The 26182-nt window shown below is 36.0% G+C and overlaps 1 protein-coding gene across 33 annotated transcripts in view; it reads left to right on the forward strand.

Annotated features, from left to right (window-relative positions):
• tenm2a (teneurin transmembrane protein 2a) overlaps positions 1-26182 on the forward strand; it is a 1361633-nt gene that overhangs the window by 1282129 nt on the left and 53322 nt on the right. For 22 of the 33 annotated variants that reach the window (XM_073921891.1, XM_073921890.1, XM_073921893.1 and 19 more), the window contains 4 exons: positions 8547-8669; positions 18691-18896; positions 19154-19349; positions 22021-22122. In XM_073921891.1, coding sequence (XP_073777992.1) covers positions 8547-8669; positions 18691-18896; positions 19154-19349; positions 22021-22122 — 627 coding nt within the window. The remainder of the gene's footprint in view (positions 1-8546; positions 8670-18690; positions 18897-19153; positions 19350-22020; positions 22123-26182) is intronic. The other 11 variants (XM_073921909.1, XM_073921899.1, XM_073921902.1 and 8 more) reach the window with 1 other exon arrangement.

Genomic DNA, 26182 nt, shown 5'->3' on the forward strand with positions numbered 1-26182 from the left:
GTTTTGAGAGAGACTGGCAGGGAGAAATCTCTTAAGTGAGACAGTGTGAACTACATACTAGTGGAGTAGCTATGGGTGTATACAGTGGCGACTGGCGCCACCCAGAAGTAGCCTAGCTGCAGAATTATTATTATTTTTAGTCTTTAAATGTTTTTTTTCTGTAAAACTGTTTCCCCTAAACTTCATTGTTGTTTACTTAAGGCTAATTTATACAAATTTATGCTAATTTAATCGCGCAGTCACAGACCCCTTGCCGGGGTTGATGCTGATGCGAACCTCTCAAAAAATGTACCTACACGTCATGATGATGCGTAGCACAAGCTCTATGATTAGTTGGCTTGATATCACGGATGAGAGTGGGCAGGGATGAGAGCTGCACGAACCTGTTGGAGTTGAAAAGATAATATATTTAAATTCATCATTTTGAATTTATCGGCGAGGCGGTGGCACAGTGGGTACCACATTTGCCTCACAGCAAGAAGGTTGCTGGTTTGAGCCTCGGCTGGGTCAGTTGGCATTTCTGTGTGGAGTTTGCAAGTTCTTCCTGTGTTCGCATGGTTTTTCTCCAGTTTTTTTTACTTCCCCCACAAGTACAAAAACATGTGGTATAGGTGAATTGGGTCAAGCTAAATTGTTCGTAGTGTATGTGTGAATGAGTGTGTATGGATGTTTCTCAGTGATGGGTTGCAGCTGGAAGGGCATCCACTGAGTAAAACATGTGCTGGATAAGTTGGTGGTTCATTCCGCTGTGGCGACCCCAGATTAATAAAGGGACTTAAAAGACAATAAATGAACGAAGAAATACTTTTTTTCTTTAAACTGTTGTTTACCTAAGGCTGATTTATATTTCTGCGTCGAGCACACAGGTATGGTCCAGCGTAGCCTTTGTGCAGTCGTAGACCCCTCGCTTTGGCTGACGCTGACACGCACCTTTTAAAAAAAGTAACTACATGTCGCGACGATGCGTAGCACAAGCTCTGTGATTGGTCGGTTTGGTATCACTGACCAAGTGAGGGCAGGAGTGAGAGCCGTACAAACCCGTTGGAACGAGTTGAAAAGATAATATATTTAAATTCATCAAATTGAATTTCATGAAATTAGACTTTATATATATTTATATATATATTGCAGGAATTTTGGTATTTTGTCCCTTTTCGCTTACCGTTGTTTCACAGAAAGCTTTATGACCATTAGGTAAGAGCGTCTCGTTGCTCTCTTGTAAACAGATTAAAAAGGTAATTTAAGCGATTTTATCTCATTTCAGTCATTGAAATGGATATGTATGTTATGTGAATAATACAATAGTACATGTTTTGTATTCTTAACGTGGATTTTGGTGGCGGTTGAGATGATTTGTGTTTTGCTAACTAAAATGACACATTGCTAATGCATTTTAATGTTGTATGCACAGTTTTGTTGTTGTTGTTGTTGTTGTTGTTGTTGTTGTTGTTGTTGTTGTTGTATTTTTCCCTTTTAGAGAGAGATGAATGTAAATCCTAGACTGTTTCCTGTATTGAGTATTTTTGTTTTTTGTTTTGGTATGTTGCTCATTTTTGATTTTAATAAAATGTTTACACGTATTTACACAGAAAGTGGAATGACTATTAGAAAGACAACTGAATGTAAATTCTGGAATATTTCTTCTATTGAATATTTTTGTTTTATCTCAAAGAGAATAAATCCAATGTTGATTAAAATGATGGATGGCCTCTTTTATTGAGGGCAAGGTTTAAACGGGTGTGCTGCTGATGGGATACCCATTACATTTACCAGGGTAAAGTCCCGTGAAGGAGCTCCAGTTGGAAACTTTTGTTTTGTGTTCACTTTATGATTAAAGTTGTTGCATGTACATGGGTTCCCACCTCAGAATGAGCAAGTTTGAGCTACTTGTACATTAAGGTAGCATTCAGAAAAAAACAAACACCCACAATTTCACTATTTATGTTCACAGGAACATAAAAACCTGCTACCAGCTAACGTTTTGGAAGTGTTTTTGCAGAGCAACACAAATAGCAAGGCATGTATCGTGGGTCACAGCGATTGCTCGATGTAGAAGTATAAACCAGCTTTTATAATCGAGCGAATTATGCCAGAATAAACCGTATTTGCAGTTTTTTTTTTTTTGCAGTGATGGTAAAGAGTGATGGCTAGACCTAATTAAATTGGAATCATTTACATTTTGAGTAATGTAAATATTTGTCCAGTTCGACAATGTGCAATAGCATAGCTACACTTGGCATGATATGGAATGGTTTTGAATGGAGTGAGATGATGAGAGATAAGTTTGAGATAATGAGGGAGTCAGCCAGCAAAGGAAGAAGAGAGTTTTACTGTTAGATAAACAGAACGAGTTCGAAATTACACAGAGAGAATAATGAGCGAAACAAGGCAGACAGAAATAATCTGAGAGGTTTCTGTGGTGCCTTGATAGAATGCGAATGGTAGACTGGATACAGAGAGGGTTATGAAAAGAGTGAGACAGGGAGATTGTCATAATAATAAAGATTGTATATACGTATACTGAGGAACAAAGTGACTCAAGACAACAAGACAAAGGAAGTTAGGGACAAAGAATAAGAGATAGTGAGATAGGCAGAAAGATTGATACAGGCAGAAAGAATGAGACATATAAAGAGAGTGAGACAGACTAAATGAGTGTGACACAGATAAAGAGTAAAAGAGACAGCAGAGGTTTGTGAAGTCCTGCCATGAGGCAATGAATGGAAATGTTTACGTGGACAGAGTGAGACATGAATTCAGTTCAGATGCTGAGGTTGAGAGTGAGACAAGTGGAGAAACAAATACTGTGAGACTGGCAAAGGAAAGTTTTACAGTCAGAAAGATAATGAGGGAGCAAAGGGCAAGATGGAGAGGTCAGAAGAAAGGATGGGCAGAAAGATCAAGACAAACTGAGAGAATGAGACAGGCAAAAGGAGTAAGACAGACTAACCCAGTGACGGATAAAGAGTGAAAGTGTCAGCCAGCAAACAAGAGGTTTAAAAAGTCCTGCCAAAATACAGTAGGATGAGGGTGTGGGAGATGTAGACAACAGGAGATAAATAAGATAGAAGAATATGGTGAGACAGGCAGAAAAGCATAGAACAAGAATGAGACAAATGGTGAGTCAAGAGAAAGATAGACAGAAAGAATGAAGAGGTGTCTTAGGTTGAAATATTTGTCCCAAAAACCGTTTTTCCAGATCTTTTTGAATGAAATGTTTACTTTACTACATCCAATCAGCTCGCAATAGAAAAAAAGCCACACCCACTATTGTATCATTTGAAATGTGGACTCTAAGGCTAGGTTCACACTGAAGGCAAATGTGGCCTGAATCTGATTTTTTTTTTTTTTGCCCAGATGTGAATGTTTTTATCTTGACAGAGTGAACAGCCCAAACTACATTGAATCTGTTCTTTTTTTATTCAGATTTGTGCCACTTTTATATGTAGCATTAAATCAGATGTGATCTTTTGCGATGTGACCGCAGTGTGAACAGTTTTGTAGGATTTTTTGTGACTTTTACATAATCTTAGAGTGACAAACATCATCTACTCCTCAGCAGTATAGTAGAATGGCACACAGAGCAAATACTTTTCCACAGAAAAGTTGGTTGTTCACTTTGAAAAAAAATGTTTTTAAAAAAGCACCCAAACCCCCATTCTGCATGTGTCTGTTGTTTATAATGAAGAAAAATGAAATAACTCTGAGATCAACCAACTCCGCCTTCACAGGTCAATCTGCGGCTTTAATCATTAACCTTTGATGAGTTCACTACACTGGTGGTCAAAAAGACGCTTGCCGCGGCTGTCATAAATCTTTCTAACACTAGTGACTTATTTTATAGAATTATTTAATAGCAAAATTCTAGGGCTGGGCAATTTGGTTTAAAATCAAAATCTCGATTGATTGAACATTTTAACTCGATTACGATTATGATTATTATGATTATGATTAGTGAACGAATATATATAAGTCAGAGATTTTTAAATGAAGGGTATATTGCTTGATTTTAAAATAATTGAAAGAAACACACCCTTTCTACTATCTATGATTATTTATTGAACAACATTGAACAACTGAAAATAAAAACACAGATTGCCTAAAATAACTCTTATAAATAAGTGAAAATGCATAAATTGCACTTTTAGATACAAAATTAATTATTTTCATTGTAGTATAAAAATAAGCAGTATCAATTCTAAATAAAATAACTTTTGTATAGCCTGTAAACAATATTTTAAACATTGCATTTCTTGCATCTTCTGTGAACAAATATTTTAATGTAAATAGTTTTAATGTAATGGCGCAGCTTACAGTCATCCTAAATTTAGTGCAAAATAAGGCTCAAGAAGGGGTCCATCGTCCTACCTGACCAGAGATCAGATTTACTTTTAAGGCTGATTTATACATTTTCATCGAGTGATTTATCGTACAAGAAGTTAAAACTCGCTCATTTATAGGTGGGAACCGGTAGGTGTGCAACAACTTTAATCATTAGGTAAAGACTTGTAAAAACTCGCTCCAACAAAGGCTCTCTATACAGCCCACGTGTGTCAACACTACCAAATCGATCAATCACAGAGCTTGCGCTGTGTCATTACACTGTGTAGGTACATTTTTGAGAGGTGCATGGGAATGCGCCTGCATGAAAGCTGCGCCGGACCATACGCGTGCTCTCTATGGAGCGGGGTCACGTGACTCCATACACTGTAGGGAAAATTAGACCGATTATAGGTTCTGAATGTCGATTTAGAATATTTTTCGATTAATCGCCCTCAGCCCAACGGAATACCCATTAGTAGTAGCAGAACAACCTTTCACAGTTCATGAAACACACCGCGGTTGTCTGTGAAAAGGGCAATAATCATAGTCTGACAATACATAATCAGCTTACTTCACAGTACAGTACACATTGTGTGCATAATTAGACATTTTGTGCAGTCCGTAATTGTACTTTTGTGCATGTGGGTCAGTTTAGGGCCATGATCTGGTCACACTGCAAATCTGAGATTGGCCACATTTATAATTACAATGTGAACAGCTATGCAAAAATTTAGATCTTACCCAAATTATTGAATATGTTTATCTAGAGCTGTTTTATTGTATTATCAGAAATTTGATTGCTTTTACAACTATTTCTGCTCATTAAGAACAAAATTAGTTGTGTTTGAAAAAAAAAAACTACCAAGATCGACATCTTTAGATGTTATTAAAAATAATTATGTGTATATGTCTGTTCAAATCTATGGTTCAAACATGCACTCAAAACTCAGACTTTTGATTCACTTTAATAACTTTACGTGATGATAGCGGGATAGAACTGTAAAATACGGTAGAATCCTGGGAAAAACGGGAGGGTTGACAGGTATGCATATCTGCATAATGGGTAAGCAAGCTAGTGCAAAACAAATGAAGCAGTAAAACAATGCAAAATTGTGGTCATACATGGTAGTGTCACAACAACACATTCACATGAACCTCCTCCTGTGACTTGAGGTAGTGATTCCTGCTGTCTCTGATGACTAACAGTTCAGCCCATCTTTACCGTCATTGTGAAAATCAGACGACGCAGACACAGACTGGAAAGATAAAGCGCAAGATCCTGCAATCAGCCCGAGACCGTATGCTACAAAGGACTTCTTCTCTCCCGCATTTCCTGCGGCACCTCTGGAGTTCAGCAGACTAAGTGCTCTTCTCTCTTCTGCCTGCGATAAAAGTTTTCTTGGCAGAACTAGAAAGGACACGGGTCGGGAAGAGATTCAGCTGACAAACCGCACACAGGCCTCGGAGCGAACAGACCAAAATAAGCTCCACAGGCACGAAAAAGAAACAACAGCTTCGCAACACAAAGAGGAAAGACGGAGAAAGATCTGCTTTCTTTCAGCTGTCACTCAGATTGTCGCTGAATCATGCCAGCTCCACATGAAAGCTCTCAATTCTGTCAGGATTCTGCTGGTTTTCTGCCTGTGCATTTGTTAACTTTTTCTTCAACCTGTTGAGGTGCAAGTAATGCTTACAGACGTGGGTGTCGCTGCCTGCTTTGCTTTCTGTCTGTTTGCCTTTAGAAACACGTCTACGTCGTTTCCTAAGGGCGTCTGTGATTGAATGACTGAAATAAACACACACACATACACACAGTTAAAGTGATTTTGTTAAAGTGCCAATTAGATCTGTCACCCAGTTCCTGTAATCTACTCAGAGAACATAATTTTGTGGCACTTTCTGAAGAAGGCTGTGTTTATTACTTTCTGAAGAATGATGTGCGTATTACATTACACAATGTAGGTTTATTTATTTTCTTTGTATTTGTTATGAGTCATTATTATAATGACTATTCCTTTAAGGGTGTGTTCACACTAGATGGTTTGCTTCCAATTAAATCCACTCTGGTGTGATTGCTCTGTTCGTGAAGTTCATATGAATAATTGTGAAAACTGGTAGACTGAAAAGCAAAATGTGTTTTGACACAGACTAAAGCCATCTAAACAAATCAAAAACAGGACATGATATCAAAAGATGTGACCATGAGTCCTGGAGCTTCAATTATGCGTAATACAAAGGAATTGTTTTGGTTTCTATACACATTTATATGCTCTTTACGAGTTCTCATCTGATAAATAACAACGTGTTAACACTTGTTTTTTTCAACTCATCATTGTTGTCTTGGGCAATAAGTTCTGATACATAAAACATCTATAAATAGAACAGAACTGCACCAATGCTAAGCATTCATCCTTTTTTATATAGACCAAAAGAACTAAGAAAACTGAGGCCCCATTTACAGTAATACTTTTTTGAATGAAAATGATCCACATCCACACTGGCTTTTCACCTAGCGTTTCTGAACAGATCTCTGTCTACACTATACCACTGAAATTGCACACCATGTGACCACACACACTCTCTGGCATGCACTGCAGTGTACGCAGAGGTCTTAGCTCCAGTCAGTAGGTGCTTTAAGCACACCTCCCCAGGTGAGAGCAGCACACATTGGACAGTTAATTAAGGATCTTCCGCTGGATGTCTTCTCACTATAGTTGTTAAGCATGATATTTAATTAATCTTCTCTCTATCTCACGACTCTTTGGTCTTTTGAAACTATTACTTGTTCTCAGGTAACATGTCTTGGCTGGGCACAAAGATAAGTTAATATATTAATTTATGTAACCACATAAACTGAATCTGCATATTGACTGATTGCTTGCCTTTATTTTCTATATTGTATAACTTGTTGCATGTTATAATTTTATAATGGCCAATATTGATTATTAAAACTGATATTCACCAAAAGGGACAGGGTATGTTTCATATTATGCAATGAAAATGAAAGGAGGCAGTTATGTTATACGCTCCGTTTTGTTATAAATATACATATGGTGAAGATTACAGTCAAATAAATATGTTGGTGTCTGTTACGTTGTTAATATTAAAGTGAAAATAGGCAGTTCCTTATATCATGTTTTCATGTTATTGTTAAGATAGAAGGATGTAAATGACATTATACCCGACATGTCCTCGGGAGTTTGTTTTCCATATCAAACTTGTGAAGTCTGAACTTACAAGGCAAGGATGCAAGACTGAACTTTGTCCACTTAATACTGAGAAAAAGTCCCAATCTAGATGCTAGACCAGATAGTTGAATGTCTGCAGCCATACCTCTGTTTTCAGATGTCTCCGTTTTTTTCCCATCCACACTGACACAGAGCAGCATTTTTTTTAAATGGAAGCGGCCTCTTCAGCGCATTTAAAACACTCCATTTTCAGGGCTTGAATACTTCGGGGTAGTGTGGATGGAAGGCGGAACCATAGCAAAACTTATGCCTTTTAAAACTTAAATGTATTAGTGTAAACTGGGCCTGAACCTCATGTGTAAACTCAGGCTAAAATAAAATGACAACTCCGTAGTAAGTAAAAATATAGTTTACTGTACAGAATAATTACAGCAAGTAGAAACAGCAAGAAAATTCTGTCAAACCTGGAAGTACTGCACTCTTATTTCAGATATTTAATGAATATGCATGGTAACACATCCAGAGCTGTGTGAATGATGGCTGTTCAAATTCAGATTAAATAGAGTTAGAACACATTTTAGAGTGCGGTTTCTGAAACGGTGTGTATTGCATGTGCGCAATCCCCAATCTAGTTTTATATCCACACACGCTGCTCTGACATACATCAGACTGAGGATCAAATGCAAGTGTCCTGTGAGCGACAGATGGCTCCACAGTCAGTCAACATCAATCAGTCATGCAATCAATAAAAATGACTAGGCTGTCTGCTTGTTTTTTTCAGCCACAAAATAAACCACTTCATCTTACAGCCTTTCTCTGTCTGTACTAGGTTTAAAAGATCAATACAATACATTTTAGATTTAGTATTTTGTTTCGTTTTAAATCATTTTGTGCACTCTTTGTGAAGCGGCAGTTCAAAATCCTCAAGCTTTTCTTTTTCTGGCTATCTTTCTTTTCCCATATACTTGCACCGTTTACATTCTTTCTTTCCTTTTTCTTTCTCTGTCTCTCTCTATTGCTCTCTTTCTCTCTCAGCCATGAATCTGTTGGGGCTGAACTGGCAGCTGAAACCTGTGGTTGGTCCCATGCTGAACAACGGCTTGGGAGCCGGGCTGCCCAGCAACAGTGACGTAGCAACATCGCCCTCTGGAGGCAGAGGTGAGCAGCACAGCCTGCAGTCCTGCACGCTTTTTACCATAAGAAGAATGCCAAGATTGTGACAGAATAGCACAACGAGGAGGGGGAAAAAACCCTATAAACTAGATACAAAAAGAAATCAGTTGGGCTGAAACCTCCACTGCCCTGTATATCAATTTGTTTCCAGCTTGAAGTCATTTTGATTTGTGTTTAGTAATTTGCTTCTCTGTCGCACTCCGAGGTCCCATCATGACAGCACATTTATGCCCACACACACTTTCCTGCCTGCTTCCACGATCGACAAGAGACATTATTCTCTGAGCTTCATTTCTGTAGCCGTGTGACAAGTCGTAAGAAACCAAGTAACCATGTGATTAGGTAGAGGAGCAAGGCATTGTGGGCCAGCGGTGCTGGGAGGGTGATTACATTTTCAAAAATAGTCTGTGAAACTGTATGTGTTACGCAACAAGAAACATGTCAAAATTGCTTTTCACACTGCACTCAACTCCTTGTTATTGTCATTCTAAACCCTGCTTCTAACCCTGGGTATAAGGAACGTTGCACACTTTAAACAAAGTCGAGTTACTGGATGAATCCTGCTTTTGCATAGGAAATTTGTACAGTGTGAAACGATGTGTTGTTATAATGGCATGGCTGTATGCTTTACAAACGACAGCCAATCAAGATCTTTATATTCACAGCTATAGAAACACTGCATGCAGTGATCTGCATTCACAGAGAGCAAAAATGTGGAATGGTAACATTTGCTCTTACTTTTGTAGTCAGGAAAGTCTAAAAATGAGCAGTATGAGAGCATTTACAAAGAAAAAAAGGCCCTAAATCCGTAATATACAGTATGGAACATCATTATATTGATGTTTGTATATATTGCTATTGTTTTCCCAGGTTATGATCACTTTGGGTTTTAAAGGTCACAGTCTATCTATCTGTTTGTACGTGTGAAAAGACCTCAGTAGTTGTATGCTCTCATTATCATTTCACATTTCTAATTTTAGACATGAGAACAGTTTTGCTGTTCACATCCAATTTTGTGAAAAATCCAAATATAAGTAAGACAAAAGCACTGAATGTATAGTTTAACCAGAGCTCAATATTGGAGAGGGGTCTGTCTGCAGACTTGGTGTAGTTCAGTCTGAGCTGCCTGCTTTGCTTTTTAATGGGCTCGCCTCACTGAGAGTCTCTTACTCTGGGAGATGCAATCTCAGCTTGCATCATAAAGGCTGCATCTAGATACTAGTAGAATATTCAGTAGGTATCATGGTGGCACAGTGGGTGGCACGATTGCATCACAGCAAGAAGGTCGCTGGTTGAGCCCCAGCTGGGCCAGTTTGCATTTCTGTGAGGAGTTTGCATGTTCTCCCCTCGTTCGCATGTACCTCAGTCCAAAGACATGCGGTACAGGTGAATTGAATGAGCTAAATTGGCTGTAGTGTATGAGTGTGAATGCAAGAGCGTGTTTCCCAGTGTTGGGCTGCGGCTGGAGGGGCATCTGCTGCGTAAAACATATGCTGCATGAGTTGACGCTTCTTTCCGCTGTGGCGACCCCTGATGAATAAAGGGACTAAGGCGAAAATAAAATAAATTAATGAATGAATGAATCTTCTGTAATTGTTTTCTCACTTGTACTTGTTCCAAATGTGTTTCTGTTGAACACAAATTAATAGTAAATATTTTCAAGTTTGATGTTGGAAACTGGTAGCCTTTGACTTGCATGTTATTTATTAATTTTATTTTTCTACTGTGGAATCCAATGGCAATCGATTAACAACAATATTCAAAATGCCTTATGTTTTGTTCAACAGAAGAAGATAAAAAAGCACAATAGAAATGAGTGTAAAGTAATTACAAAATTTTTTTTGGTGATTTTATTTATTTATTTATTTATTTATTTATTATTTATTTATTTATTTTTTTTATTTTATTTTTTTTGTTAATCCCTTTAAAGTAGACCAAAATATTTTGGGAAGAGCAGATCAAGCTGTTTTGTGCAATATTTCGTTCTGTGCAAATGCTGCCAGATGTATTAGACCAGTGTTTCTCAACCACAATCCTGGAGGACCACCACCTCTGCTCATTGTCCATGTCTCCTTAACCAAACACAGCTGATTCTGATCATCAGCTCATGATGACTGCAGAGACTGAAAAACCATTATGAATGTCACAGACAAAGGAGACATTCCAAACATGCAGTGTTGGTGGTCTTCCAGAAACATGATTGAGAAACACTGTATTAGACCATCCAGGTATAACATATATAACTTTTTTGCATATCATTCGTAGTACACGTATACAGCAAACTGCACACATTTTAGTATGTAGATTAGTATTCTATACTTCTCTAATTATTACAGCCTGCATAATCCCTGATAATTAGCATCTCCTCATAACCTACTGATAACTCTGATTTTCCCAGCAATCAAACTTTCAATTAAAGCTGATTATCACCCCAAGCAGACACACTCATACGCTTACAGACTTACACAACACGTACACCCATGTTTTTTCCCCAGATCTCTCTGTCTGTCCCTGTCTCAGATGCTCACACTCAAGAAAACACATCACCTCTGTATGAAGGACAGGACAGCAACCCTGCAGAGAGTGCCTAGTCATCTTTAAACACATATACAGACATGTTACAAAACCTATATTCTCAGAAATAAAGCTGTCGCTGGTCAGTGTCCTTTTGGAAAGGTGCACGTTTGTACTTTTGATGTACTTTTAGATACAAATGTGCATCCGTATCCATCTGCCTGACAGCGTTTGCACCTTCATTTCTTAGAGTTTTGCATTTAAAGTTCTAAAACAAAGTCTCTTATATGTAGGCTAATTAAATAAACACTTGAAATGTTCACAAACAAGGTGATTCCAGAATGTAATGAAAGAAGCTCAGTGACACATAATATTGAAAAATGGCGAACAAGGTGAGAGAAATTAAATATTCATTTAATGCTGAGAAGTATCACTCAAAACACTGTATGTAATTAGAAACTAGATATTTTATCTGAAGCACCTTCAGTGTCATTCTTTTGCAACACAGGCTCATTGGAAATACATGCTTCAGAATACTTTTTTTTTTTTTTTGAAACTGCAAAAACCAGCACAATCTCTTAATTTAGGGGCTAACTCGTATGAATTCATATGATCTCATTTGTACGATCTCAAATGTACCTGTATTAACAGATTTTGCATTTCACAAAAATTTTGGCTGAGGCATGGAATTCCATTGAGCCTGGACTGTTCTTTTTATTATACATCGTATCATGGGAATTGGTGACCTTAGAAGGTTTGGATGCTGTCTTGAAAAAAAAAAAAAAAAAAACTGGCTATATTTTGGAAACTCATTGGAATTTCTTGTGGTTGCAGTGCATTTTTCTCTTATATTACCTTTGAAAACACTATAGGTTGTGTTTAGTAATCTAAAAAATGTAACAATAGACACATTTCAGATTTGCAAAAAATGTAGGCATCTCCCTCTAGTGGATTTGTCATCTTAAATGTACAACAAAATGTACCTGGAGCAACAGATTTTACATTTTACAAAAATGTTGGCTGAGGCGTGTAATTCCATTGAGCCTGGGCTGTTAGATTGCTAACATATTGCTCTATTGAAATCAATTAAATTAGATTTCACCATGTAAAGCACATTTTACAGAGTTGCTGCCTACATCATATTCTTAGTGAGCTTAGAAGGTTTGGATGCTGTCTTTAAAGAAAACTGGCTATACAGTATATTGGAAACTCATTGGAATTTTAATACATATGCAGGCCGTGTCATTTTCCTTTCTCACTCCTCAGCACTATGCAAGCATACCTAACTCTGTGATTTCATATATACTGTAGTACAGTAGATTATGTGGTGTAATCGCTTGCTGTGTTTTGTGTGAGTATGTGGGTAATAGAGTGAGCTCTTCAAGTCTCACAAGTGCAAGTTACAAAATCTAGGGAGCAGCAATAAAGGCAGTGTTATAAATCATCGTAACATGCTCCCAAAGGTAAGCTACCTAATTAGGTTACCTTCTAATACACTTAATTCACTCTAAACACTAAATCCATGATGGTTACCTTCTAATATACTTAATTCGCACTAAAGAGTTAAGATTGCAGAGAAGGTGAAAATGAGACAATATGTATATATATATATTGTATTTTTATTTTGTTTTAATTTTACAGATTATTTAGTTAAAAAATATTTTTAAAAAATTCAATTTGTTAAAATAAAATAAAATAAAATCACTCTAAAAAAATAAAATGCAATAAAATAAATAAAATAAAATAAAATTACACCAAAAAGCTAAAATGAAATAAATAAATAAAAAATAATAATAAAAACACCCCAAAAAAGTGTTGTTAAAATAAAGTTGTTAATATAAAAAAAAAACATAAATTGTTAAAATAAAAAAATTAAAAACTAGAATGAAAACACATCAGAAATTAGTTTTTAAAATAAAAATAAAATATTTGTTCAAAATACACTCGTGTTAGCTTGCTAACTTACTAGCATCATGCTGTGAAATCATAAAGTCAGGTCTCTCCAGGGTTGCACAGTGGTGCAGTAGCAGGTTCACCTCACAGCAAGAAGGTCGCTGGTTCGTGCCTCGGCTGGGTCAGTTGGCGTTTCAGTGTGGAGTTTGCATGTTCTCCCCGGGTTTGCGTTGATTTCCTCCGGATACTCTGATTTCCCCCACAAGTCTAAAGACATGTGGTGTAGGTGAATTTGATTGGCTAAACTGTCCATAGTTTGTGTGTGAATGAGTGTGTATGGATGTTTCTAGGTGATGGGTTGCAGCTGGAATCTGTTGCGTAAAAGATATGCTGGATAAGTTAGTGGTTCATTATGCTGTGACGACCACAGATTACTTCATCATGCAGGGAATAGAGAATGATTCTCATTTTCCCTTCGATACTATGTAAACATATCTAACTCTGTGATTAAATACTGTAGATTATGTAGCATAACACTGTAGTTTGCTGTTTTTGTGTGAGTGTGGTTAATAGAGTGAGATTGTAAGCACACGTTTGTGCATTTTGAAACAGCTCTTCACCTCAAGTGCTTCATCTCAACCCCTCAGCATGTCGGTGTCAATTCCATCCATACAAATATGACTTCTCTCCCTCGCTCTCTCCTCATCGCTCTCTTTCTCACACATGCAAACACAATGTTTTCCACATAACAGTGAGATTTCATTAATCATACGCAGACAGTGCTGCAATGAGGCTGTTGCTGGTTGCTTTGTTAACAGTAGGGTTGTATTATTTTGTCATGCAGTGTCTGCTGGTGGTTGTTGTCTTTTTTCTGTCATCCTCTGCTGCATCTTTGTGTATAGCTGTTATCCTACCTTATTGTCTGGCATATTGTGTTGAGATGCTCTTATCTGGGCTTGTGCGGGATGATTTGATGCTCTGGTCTGATCTGTGAAATGATTTGTGTGTGCTTCTGCCTGCTGGCTACATTAGCTTATGATTGGCCTCTCTGCACTCGGCTGGATCCTGTTACGGTACTTGATGCTGTGCTTAGACAGTCAGATTCAGATGTCCTTTATCTGCGTGCTCGCTGTGATTCGAGACCTGCCTCTGAATGGTGCTGTTTTGTTTTTTTTGGTTGTTTTTTTGTTTTGTTTTTTTTGTACTCTATTGTATTTTAATTATTTCAGTTCTCATTGTGCTCTGTTTAAATCACGTTTATGTAATAATTCTAGCTTTTTCTTTTGTTTTCAGTTTTTTTGTTTTGTTATTATAGAATTTTACTGCACTACCTCAGTACCTCTGACATGCACTGTAAAAAATGTCCATAAATTAGCAGTTTTGTATATTTTGTGATTCATATTTTTATTTTTCCCCATTAATTTATGCTTTTGTATTGAATTATTTTTCTTCCAACAACTTTTAACCTTGAAAAGTAAAATATATATATATATATATATATATATATATATATGTTTATTAACATTTTAATAGTTTAAAGAGATCTAGGTTGGTGTTGTATATTATTGTTAATGTATATTAATAATTTTCTTTATATATTATTTATTATGTATTATGTTATTTTAAACCACTAAAATGTCAATAAAAGTCAATTTGTTAAACTCTTGAGTTGAGTTCTCAACAATAAAAGTCGACTGAGCAGAGATCAAGCTTCCATAATGCAATTCACAACCGTAAATAAATGAAAAAGCCAAATTCACAAATTAAAAGGTATTTTTACAGCGTATATACAAATGGCCAGAGTAGCCATTTGTTGATAAGTGTCTGCAACAGTAATAAGAGTAAAACTGAATTGTTGTGCCATAGTTCAATATTATAAAAACGCTGTTTTCTTTTTTATTACATTATATATAGACATTTCTCCAGGTTTTAGAGTTACCTGCTTGAGTTTTATATTATTGGTAATATATATATATATATATATATATATATATATATATATATTTTTTTTTTTTTTTTTTTTTTTTCAATATAAATTACTTTAAACTTTAACCCAATGGTTTGGTTTGTTCATATTTATCCCAGCAGTGGGTACTAAAATTATTGTCAAAATTTAAAACCATTATAAAACTTAATATTTTTGTTGAATACATGATATATTCAATTAACTGTTTATTTAAAGTACACGTTTTTAGGAACATTCATTTAAATGTTTATTTCTACACAAAATTGTTTAAAATATATACAAAGCCAGCTGTTGACTTAAAAACAATTACATTTAAAATGATATCCTAATAATTGGAATTGTCCATTATTTACCCAAATTATTTTAAACAATATTACATGTTTAGATTGTTTTAAATAGTTCCTATGTTATTGTTTATAAGAAAAATAATTATAATAATCTTAGTAGCACTAAGCTGTTGATTAAAAAATATACAAATTGGCCCAATGTTCAGTCAAATTTGGACAAACCCATGCATGATTGGGTTTATATTATTGGGAATATTTTCTTAAATTCAATATAAATTACATTTTTTAACCCAGTGGTTGGGTTTGTCCATAATTTACCCAACACTCACTTACAAAAAGCATTATAAGTATAATAGCAGTATAAAAACTCCATTGGACATAATTGCCTTATGTATTATTTTGTGTTTTAGAAAATATAAACCCTGCACTTCTTAGCAATTTTTTTCACAAATAGAAAATCAGTCCCAGGCTGCACTGTAATATTATTATAAGTGTATAATCAATTTATATTTTATAAAACCCTGGGTATTATAATAAAATACTTAAAAACAAATGTCTATTTATATGGCCATATATATTTATCATTTAATTAGTTTTTGTTTTTATTTTGATGCTGCCAGTGTAGTTCATTCCAAAACAAACAAAAAATCCAATTATGGGGTTCTGTTCAAGTCAGGAGTTTACTTATGCCTGTGTACTGTAGTCAGTGAGGTGATTCACTGTGTTTTGGAACAGATCTATTGTGTTCTGTTGTGAAATAAAACTGGACTATTGCTTCAGCCGTGGTCACAGACAGATCGTTTCTTCCCCAAGGAAATTCTCGTCCGGCCCTCCTCTCTTGCTCTCTATTTTTTTTTTTCCTTCTTTAGTTCCATTTCTCCTCTGTCCGTGCTGTTCTGTATTAATGAGGGGGGCTATTTCATCTCCTGTTGCGGCTGCTCCGTCCTGATTGTGTTTTCATTGTTCTTTATTTCCTCACCATTTTTCACAGGTTTTCTCTGTCAGGGCTGCAGTCTCCAGTGTAGATCTGACCTGATTACAGGGGAGCTGTTTTCCGTGTGTGTGTGTGTGTGTAAAGGAACATCACAACTATAGGGACAGAGGGAATCTGTTGCACGCAACCTCCATTTACACTCGGCCATTGCCGGCAGCTACGAGCAAGAGATAGAGAGAATAAAACGATAGATAGAGAGAGAGAAAGACAGAGAGAGAAAAAGAGAGGAGGCAACCATGGATTTTCCATTAAATGAAAAGTGGATAACAGCTTGTGTGATTATGTTGGTAAACAGGATAGTGGTGTTGTCATGTGGTATGAGCCAAAGCCTGAGGGTGAAGAACACACAAACTCTCACTGTAGAAGAGATCTTTCCGTTCGTTTGAAAGTCAGCTAACAGAAGACACAGAGAGAGAAGAGGAAGTGTAGAACTACAGGGGATAAGAGAAAATCATCAGGTGTTCTATAGTTAAGTGAAAGAAAGAAGATTCTTAAAGTGCCCTGAGCAGACTGAGAACATAACCTAAGAACTCACTGACGCTGCATGAATGTTTATGTACAGTTGTTCAGTGTTTCCCAACCCTGTTCCTGGAGGGACACCAACAGTACATATGTCAAATGTCTCCCTTATCTGACCCAATAACTTAAGGTTTTGGAGTCTCTTCTAATGTTCTGATGAGTTGATCCAAGTGTGTTTGATTAGGAATAGGTTGAAAATGTGTACTGTAGATGTGCCTACAGAAACAGGGTTGGGAAACACTGCAGTAATGGAAATTTCACCAAATATTTTCCATGTTTTATTATAGACATAAGGATTTTTATGCGCACAAAATGACTTTGGCTGCTTGTTCAAAGTACCTATTTAAAATGAGTTGAAACAACACAATTCTTCAGTGTAAACACTGTAAAAATACTGGGTTTCACACTATTCCTTCATGTTGTCCCAACACAAATTGATTGTTAACTTTATACAGTATATGTTTTTACAAAATTAAGTGGATTGAACCTAAAGCAATTAATTTGACCCTAAAACAAGAACGGTGCTGTTTAAGCTCATTTTAAATAAGTAGTTTAAACAAGCAGCTAAATGTTTTTTGAGAATATTTTTTGTATAAAACATATACTTTTTGGCCCTTACACTATAGCTTTTTTACATTCTCACAATTATTAAGAGAAAAACAAACACTTCAAATTTACTTAAGCCTCAAAAAAATGTCATATTATATTAGCATCTGAAGGATTATGTGTCAATGAAGACAAGAAAATTCAGCTTTGACATGGAATACATTTTTTTTTTGCTGTATTATGACAACACTATACTCTATTACATTATAGTAATAATTTATAGTGTTTGCTGTTTTTACTGTTTTGATAGAACAAATCAACAATGTTTATCACACACAATACTAAGATAAATGACTAAACAATACTAAAATAATATTTTGAACACAAGTTCAACTCATCAATCATCATTGTTTCAGCATTTAGAAAGGGAAACGACATATTTCTCAAATAATACAACATTGATCTATACAAAATGAAAGCACAAACAAATATATTGATATATAGACAAATAAACTTATAGTATAGTGCATATTGTGTTCAAATTAATTTATTTCATTTAAAATTTCTCCTTTTATTACAAGTGTTGCTGGAGTTCCCTATTTTTTTTTTTTACAATATTTTCATTTTGTCCATGCACCTTGTATGGTGGTTGAGCACTCCAGACTTTCCCTTACCACTGTCTTATAAAATACTGAAAAAAAATCTATTGGATATACTATTTCACCTGAAATATATAGCATTGTGAAAGAAAAATGCTTTATAAATGCTGTTTCCTGTTGACAAAAAAAAAAATGTTTAGAGTGCGTTTCTTCTGAAAACCGAACCTCATAACCAGTCAGTCAAAACTGCAGGGACCTTGCGTGCATTTAATGGATGGTTCACCAGAAAATAAAATAAAAAAGTTGAACTTTTTCATCCATATAAGCTATTCATCATGTTTTCTGAAAGGAGCATTTTGAAAAGAAAATGTCAGATATTCAACAAAGAAGCCCCTATTCCGTCTCTCAGGCTGTCCTCTGTTTACTATTATACACATTCAGCTTTCTTCGCGCTGAGTGAATGCTGTGAGGTTACGGACAAAAAAAAAAAAGACTTCAGGAAACAGCATTTGTGTTTTTCAACTTCCATCAGATAAGTCTCTCCCGGAGAGAAAGTGCATTTGGGCTGTTTTCGCATTGTTTTCTGCTTTCAAGGCAACTGCTTCGGAATCCATAAACAAGGGGCAGTTGCTGCACAGTTGAGGTGAGAGATTGATTTTTTGTTTTGTCCCTTTCCTCTCTTTATCAGGACCGTGGGCCGCTCGAAACAGCAGCATAGATACTGGCAGCCTGGAGGTGGGCAGGCGCGTGACCCAGGAGGTGCCGCCTGGAGTGTTCTGGAGATCCCTCATGCACCTTAACCAGCCTCAGTTCCTCAAGTTCAACATCTCCTTGGGCAAGGATGCACTGTTTGGGGTTTACATTCGCAAAGGGCTGCCGCCGTCCCATGCACAGGTGCGCACAAGCTTTCTATTTACAGAAAGACCACTCTGTGAAGTCCTTTCAGAGTAAAAAAAAACATCTTTCATCGCAACGGCGGATCAATCATTCATTGCAGATACATTTTAGAAGTCAGCAGGTGTTAGATAAAATCATTCCTAGTGCTCAACTTCAAAGTGTTTCACCGTTTGATATGTATGAATGCTGTCAAACCACTTGAGATCACGGAAGCTAAAAACGTCCCCTCTCCTTGTGCGTTTTTTTCTCTGCAGTACGACTATATGGAGCGTTTGGATGGGAAGGAGAAATGGAGCGTGGTGGAGTCGCCCCGCGAGAGACGCAGTATTCAGACGGTAGTTTTGAACGAGGCTGTGTTTGTGCAGTATCTGGATCCCGGCACATGGCATCTGGCTTTCTACAATGACGGCAAGGAGAAGGAATCTGTCTCCTTTAGCACTGCTGTTCTGGGTCAGTTGATGGTTAAACTCTAAAAATGCATTTGCTTCCACAAACACTCAGCTTTCTTTACCAAACCGTGCCACTTTAATGTGAAAAGAGAGGATGAAATGCATTTTGATACACAACAAGGAGTGATTGCAAGCTTGCAACCATTTTTATTTTATTTTAAAAGTGTTTTATAACAGACTTTAGTGCATACAGATTCACTTAAAGGGAAAAAAATATTTCTGTGATGATTTACTCTCCCTTCACTTGATAGAAACCTGCTAGAGTTTTTTTCATCCGTTGAACAAAAAGAAAGATATTTTAAAGAAAGCCAACAACCTGTAACAATTGACTTCCATCAGTGCTTAATTTGTAAATGAATAATCCCTGGAACAAAATCAGAAGTAAATGTTACCTTGACTGTCGTCCACCAAACAATTTCAGTTTTCCCAAAACATGACGTCATTAAACGGTGTTAGCGCAAAAAAAATCATCACTTTCTTTTTCAGCAACTTTCTTTTATTATTTTGTGCCTAAAATGTTAACCTCCTACGTGGACAGTACATTTTAGCTCTTAAGTGGCTATTTAAAATACATTGAATGTTTTATATTTTGTCACAGACATACAGTGTCATCCTGCAACTTTTTTGCAGAATATGAAGTGTCCCAAACACTGTTTTTTACTGTTCAAAATGGAGAAAATTTGAGTTTTTACACTGTGATAGTCAAAGCAAGTTAAAGAAAATTATATGCTATGTATGCATTAAAAAACAGTCAGTTTTGTTTGTGTCTTATGTAAATTAGGACCACAAGTCCACATATATGGAAATAATTTTCTCTAAAAGTACATCATACTGTATCAATAGATGATACTTAGGTTTTATTCTAATTAGGTTCCAATAAGCAAAAATAGCAAAGAGGAAAAAATGCATGTAAAAAATGTTTAAGAGGTTAAAGGTCAGTCATGGTTAATAAAAACATGTACCTGTAGCTACAAACATAAATTGTATAAACAATCACTATTCAGTTCACTTCACTATTATGTGGCAAGTGGAAAAAAAAAATCACTCAGTCCAATCTTCAAGAAGAGCCCACAGTTACCTCTTCTGTAATCTTTTCTGTCTGACTTAAGATCGTTTTGCTTCAGTCTACTGCTACCCTGATCCACTGACACAGTTTCACCTTTTTGAAATCTATTTTGGTCAGGCATTATCAGATTTATTCGTGGTTTTAAAAAAATGAAAATGTGCTTGATTGTCTCTTTGCCATTTTGAAAATACTAATATTATTTAGGTAGGCCACTATGCCATTATTTATTTTTGCTGCTCATTGCACATAAAACCATAACCAACCAATGAGAGTGATTGTAAACACAAAATAGCCGATTTGCTGTAAATATTGTTGTGGGCCAATAGTTAAATGTGTCTTTTGCCTTAACTTGCGCATGATGACTACCCACGTAGGTATTCATCACTCACAAGTTAATGCCGTTAAATCCATTAAAATAAATTCCAGAACGCAAAACATGAATGTCTGACATTTTCCTGAACAGGATCAAATTAACCACTGACTTTCATGGTATTTGAAGTCAGTGGTTACAGGTTTCTAAAATTCTTCACCATATTGTTCTTTGTTTCAATAGAATAAATAAACTCACAGTTTTTGGAAAGGGTGAGAAAATAGTGAGTAAAGTTAAATTTTTGTGTGAACTACCACTTTAAATTGCTCGACAGCTTTCCAATGTCTTTAAAAAAAAATAAACAAAGTGTGTTTCAAATAAATCCTGCTAAAATTTCAATTAATCAAAGCCAGAATGCAGCATAAGTCTTCTTAATATTTTCCTAAACAAAATTGCATGTGAAGATAATTTCTGATCATTAAAAACTAAACATCTTTGAAAAATCACCAAATATATTAAAACTGTTATTTTATAAATTGTAACAACAGTTTAAAGTATTACTGTTTTTACCCTAGTTTTGATTAAAACAAACGCAGCCTTAAAAAGCATGAGAGACTAGAATAATTAATTCTGAGAATTAAAAACCATATTAGGAGAAGAAATGGTGTGGTATGTATTATCAGTCTCTTACATTGTTGTATCAAATTATACATTTACAGATGATTTACACAGGCATTCATTCAACTGTGGTTTCATAAATGAGGTCTAATGAGAGACTAGTAAATATTAAAGGGAATGATTTTGCATATGTGGATTTATCTGTTCGAGTCTGTATAGAATTACAGATAATTGAGTCCTTGCGGTCCAGCAAAAGGAAAAATAATGAAAAGCCGCCAATCTATTAATGTTATACAATTTAATATATATCATTATCCACTTTAAACGAGATAAGCACCTTGTGGCTCTGTTCTATGAATATTCACATTCGTGAATTCAGCGAATAAGTGGTGTCTCACCAATTAACCTTGCGCTAATCTACTGTGATATGGCCTACTTTCATTGCTGTGATATTACTCATGGCTAATGAAATGATGTGTGATGGTGTTTGAATGAATTGTATCAATAATGACCGGAGACTCCGAATTGCGGTGAAAGAGGGACAGAAAACGGGAGAGAGAAAGACATGGGGAGGGGGATATGGTGGTGGAAAAGACAAGATGAGAGTCGGATGTGGTGGTTACAGCTGTCATTACCATCAAAGTGGCCTTTTTTAGAAAGGTTTCATTCTTTTCGCAGACTCTGTGCAAGAGTGTCCCCGCAACTGTCATGGGAACGGAGAGTGTGTGTCAGGAGTGTGTCATTGCTTTCCAGGCTTCCATGGCATGGACTGTTCGAAAGGTAAGAGACACTCCAATTACACCCCGAACTCTGTTGTACAGCAAGAGAAATGAAATGTGACCGAAAGAGAGAGAAGTGAGAACAACTTTTACATCCCATGTCACTCATTTTGGTGAAATAAAGAGTGATCTGAATAGTACCAAACTATATAACTTTTTTCTTTGGAAAAAGTCTGATTTTATTGTGTTCATTTTAGAGATTTGACAGCCTCAGGCCTTAAAAAGTATGACTGGGTATGTACTAAAAAGTGTATTCTTCAAAAGCTCAAAGATGAGTTAATATATTTATGATATATTGATGATATTTTATATCCTAAGATTCGTTTTATATTTATAGTATATAGTTTAGTACAGGGGTTCTCAATCTCGGTCCTGGAGGTCTGGTGTCCTGCAGATTTGAGCTCAAACCCCTATCAGACACACCTGGCTAGCTAATCAAGCTCTTATTAGACTTTCTAGAAACATCCTTGCAGGTGTTTTGAGGCGAGTTGGGGTCTAAAATCTGCAGGACACCAGACCTCCAGGACCAAGTTTGAGAACCCCTGGTCTACTATATAGTATATACTGTAGATGTAGGTTTATATTGCAATGAATTTGAAAAAAATATTTAAAATAGTTTTAACAGAAGGTTTTTTTAGTTGACAGTGAACATTTTTATATTAATTTGAATTTTTGTTTCATTATTCAAATTTGTTGTTCATCATCACACATCACATTTTAAAATAACATCTCTTTATTCTTGCATATTGATTCCCGTGGTGGCTACTTAGGCTGCCAATTCTAATGCTCAATCACTTGATTTAATGGGTGTTAACAGTGGTTATCAGCTAGTAGGCTCAGAGGGTTGCTATCATCGATCCACATGGTTAATCAAATATAGATCACATACGACTGCAGCCGGAAGTTAACAAGAATTCACAATTCACTTCTGAGAATACTATTAGGCCCCTACTGGCCCATATCCATCAGCTGATATTCACTGATAATGCCCATTCAATCGAGTGATAACATTCGAATTGGGTGACATAAGCTGCGTCCTAAATGGCACACTATACACTATGCACTCATGCACTATGTACTTATGCACCTACACACTCAACAGCATAGTATATGTGTGTAGTGTCATTCCAAATGGCACACTAATGTTCTTTTTACTAAGCAGAAATTCAAACCGTTTCCCTGATGTCGTGTGACGGTTGCCAATTTAAATGACCAAAGTACCAAATAATATCTGTCATGAGTATAATTGCATTCGCCATTGGGAGGCCTATAATCACTTTTGTAGGAGAATTTTGCTTTCACAATTCAAAATAAATAAAGTAATCCAACATGACCACCCGAATCCAAGGTAATGATCCAGGTAATTAAAGTGCACTAATTTTATTTTATTTTTTTAGAATTTTCAGTGTGAATCCACTACTTAAACTGATTAAACTACAAAATGGGGTAGAATAGTGCATAAGTATGCAATTTGGGATGCACCTATTCAGTAGGATGGCTTTGGGGTGAAAAAAAGTTTAAAAAAAAGCTGCAGATATTTAAAGCTTCATTCTAAAACTCCAATAGAAACCTTGAATATAAATGACACGGGAGGGGAAAATGACATGAATGGTCTGAAAAATGACATGGGCCATTCTAGTACTAGTACAACTCCAGTAGTTTTAGCATTTAAAAAAGCATGCAGGGTAATGTCCATCAGACATAAAACATGAGGGGTAACAGCACTGATTTGTTGCCAGTATGGCAGTAACGTGGGATTCAAAGAGCTGAACACATCAAAGATGTGTATTAATCTCAGCAGTCCCAATGGCTCTAGACACTCAGAAGCATTGGGTACAGCCTGAGAGTCCAGACACCTTCTGTGTGCGTGTGTGTGTGCGTGCATGTGTGCTTCTGACCTAGCTATATGGTTGGGGACCAATTTGATGAAATAATTCCCAGCTTAATTTATGGACCATCATGAGTAGGAAGACTGGTTCATAAATGGACTAAATTCTAAATCTGCCAAAAAATTCAGAGGTAAAAGTAATTATAATTAAATAAGAATGGCAATGGGAAGTTCTAGTTTAGATAGCCAGTCATTTGCATACACATAAAGTACTATTTGTATTCATATATTTGTATAGTTTGCTATTACGAAAGTGCTTTGGTCCTATGAGTCATGGAGAAACTGAAATCTGTGTGTTAGTGGAGGTCTCTCTCTCTCTGTCCTTGTCTCTTTCTTTCTGAAGCATAAGGATGATGAATGGCGGTTCATACGGCCCAATATCTCCCATTGTTCACCTGGGAAGCTTATGATTAATAGTTTTGTTACCGCAACGTTAAATTACATTTTCTTTCATTATAGTTTTTTTCCAACCTATCAAAGCTCTCCACTCACACCACTAGTGCTGACCCTCTGTCTATAAATATGTGTGTGTGTGTGCATGAATTTTTTTACAAAGCATATACCCTCAAGACTCTCTGTATTCAACTCAGGAAGTCTTTTTTAGACTGCCGCTAACTGGACATCTTTTATCAGGGCTTAGGGAGAGTGCTCATGGGTAATATACTGTAGTCTTAAATTACGTACATTAAGAATTTTAGTTTGAGACTACTCAGGTACGGATTGAAGAACCATGGTTTTACCATGCTTTTAAATGTGAACTGTGGTACTATTATGCTTTTAGGACATTTAGACATTCATGGTAATATAGTTTCAAGACATGCTGTACCATGTCATTACCATATTTTGAAAATTTACTATTGAAATGGAACATATTCTGGCATCATTATTAAATGGTATCGGTATGCTTTTATGACAAGCCCATGGTATTACCATATTTATATGGGTACCATAGTGTCTTTTTTATTTTATTAAGATAAATCTGTTATAGTTTTATAAGGTTTTAGGACATGTAGAGCAGTGCTTCCCAAACTTTTCAGCCTGCGACCACCAAAAATATCAATGCCAGTGACTCGCGACCCCCACATTCCTCAGAGGTGGATGTAAATATACAAATGTTGCACACACACACACACACACACACACACACACACACACACACACACACACACACAATAGGCGTATATAAACATGAGCATATTGACAACACAAAAAAGTGCAACATTCTAACAACCATAGGCTATAATTTATATTTTCATTTATTAATTTGTTTAATTCAATATTAACCTCACCTAATGAGTCCCGTTGGGCAAAATGTTTTCAGCACAAGTCTATTGTTGGTTTCATTTTGGAGACCGCCAATCAGAGATCATCCTCATTATTCAGTTTTGACCTGTATTCATATTTAATGGAATTTGATTGCTATAAAGGTGTCAGAAAGTTGAACCTGGTGCAGCTGACGCTATTGCTATGTTGTTAAACTAATCTAAACACACAATCCTATAAAAAAATGAAAGGCTAATGGTTTTTATTTGCATGCATTGCATGCATATCTTCTGTGAGTTATGGATAAAATATGGTAATTCTAATAGTTTATTCAAATGTATTTGACTTTTGTAAATCACCAAGTGACTCCCTGTCATATCCCGTGCCCCCCAGGGGGTCCCGACCCCCACTTTGGAAACTTTGGAGTATTGGCATGTTATTAGGGCCACAGTATTTTTTTTATTTATTTATTTATTTATTTATTTATTTATTTATAGTGGCATGCTATAGCATTTTTATGTTTTATCAAATGGTATTACCATGTTCTGTACATATATAATGATAATATTATTTTTATGCCATGTAAATATGCAAAAATACCACTGTGGTACCACAATAATATTTTTGTTGGCTTTTTTTCCCTAATGTGTAAGTTGTTTAAGTGTCTGCTAAACGAACAAAGCACGCCTTCATGGGTGCTTTTTGCAACCTTGTTTTTAGTTTTCTAATAGAGAATATTACAAAAGACTGGGTGTAGTTGAAATAGACTAAAGCTTGCCTAAAGATTGAGGTTTGATAGATTATTTTACATCATATGACATCAAAATTCATTCATTAATTCATTAATTCATTCATTCATTCATTTATTTTCCTTCAGCTTAGTTCATTTCAGAGGTCGCCACAGTAGAAT

This window comes from Danio rerio, chromosome 14, assembly GCF_049306965.1.
Source record: "Danio rerio strain Tuebingen ecotype United States chromosome 14, GRCz12tu, whole genome shotgun sequence".
In the NCBI taxonomy this organism is placed as follows: domain Eukaryota; kingdom Metazoa; phylum Chordata; class Actinopteri; order Cypriniformes; family Danionidae; genus Danio; species Danio rerio.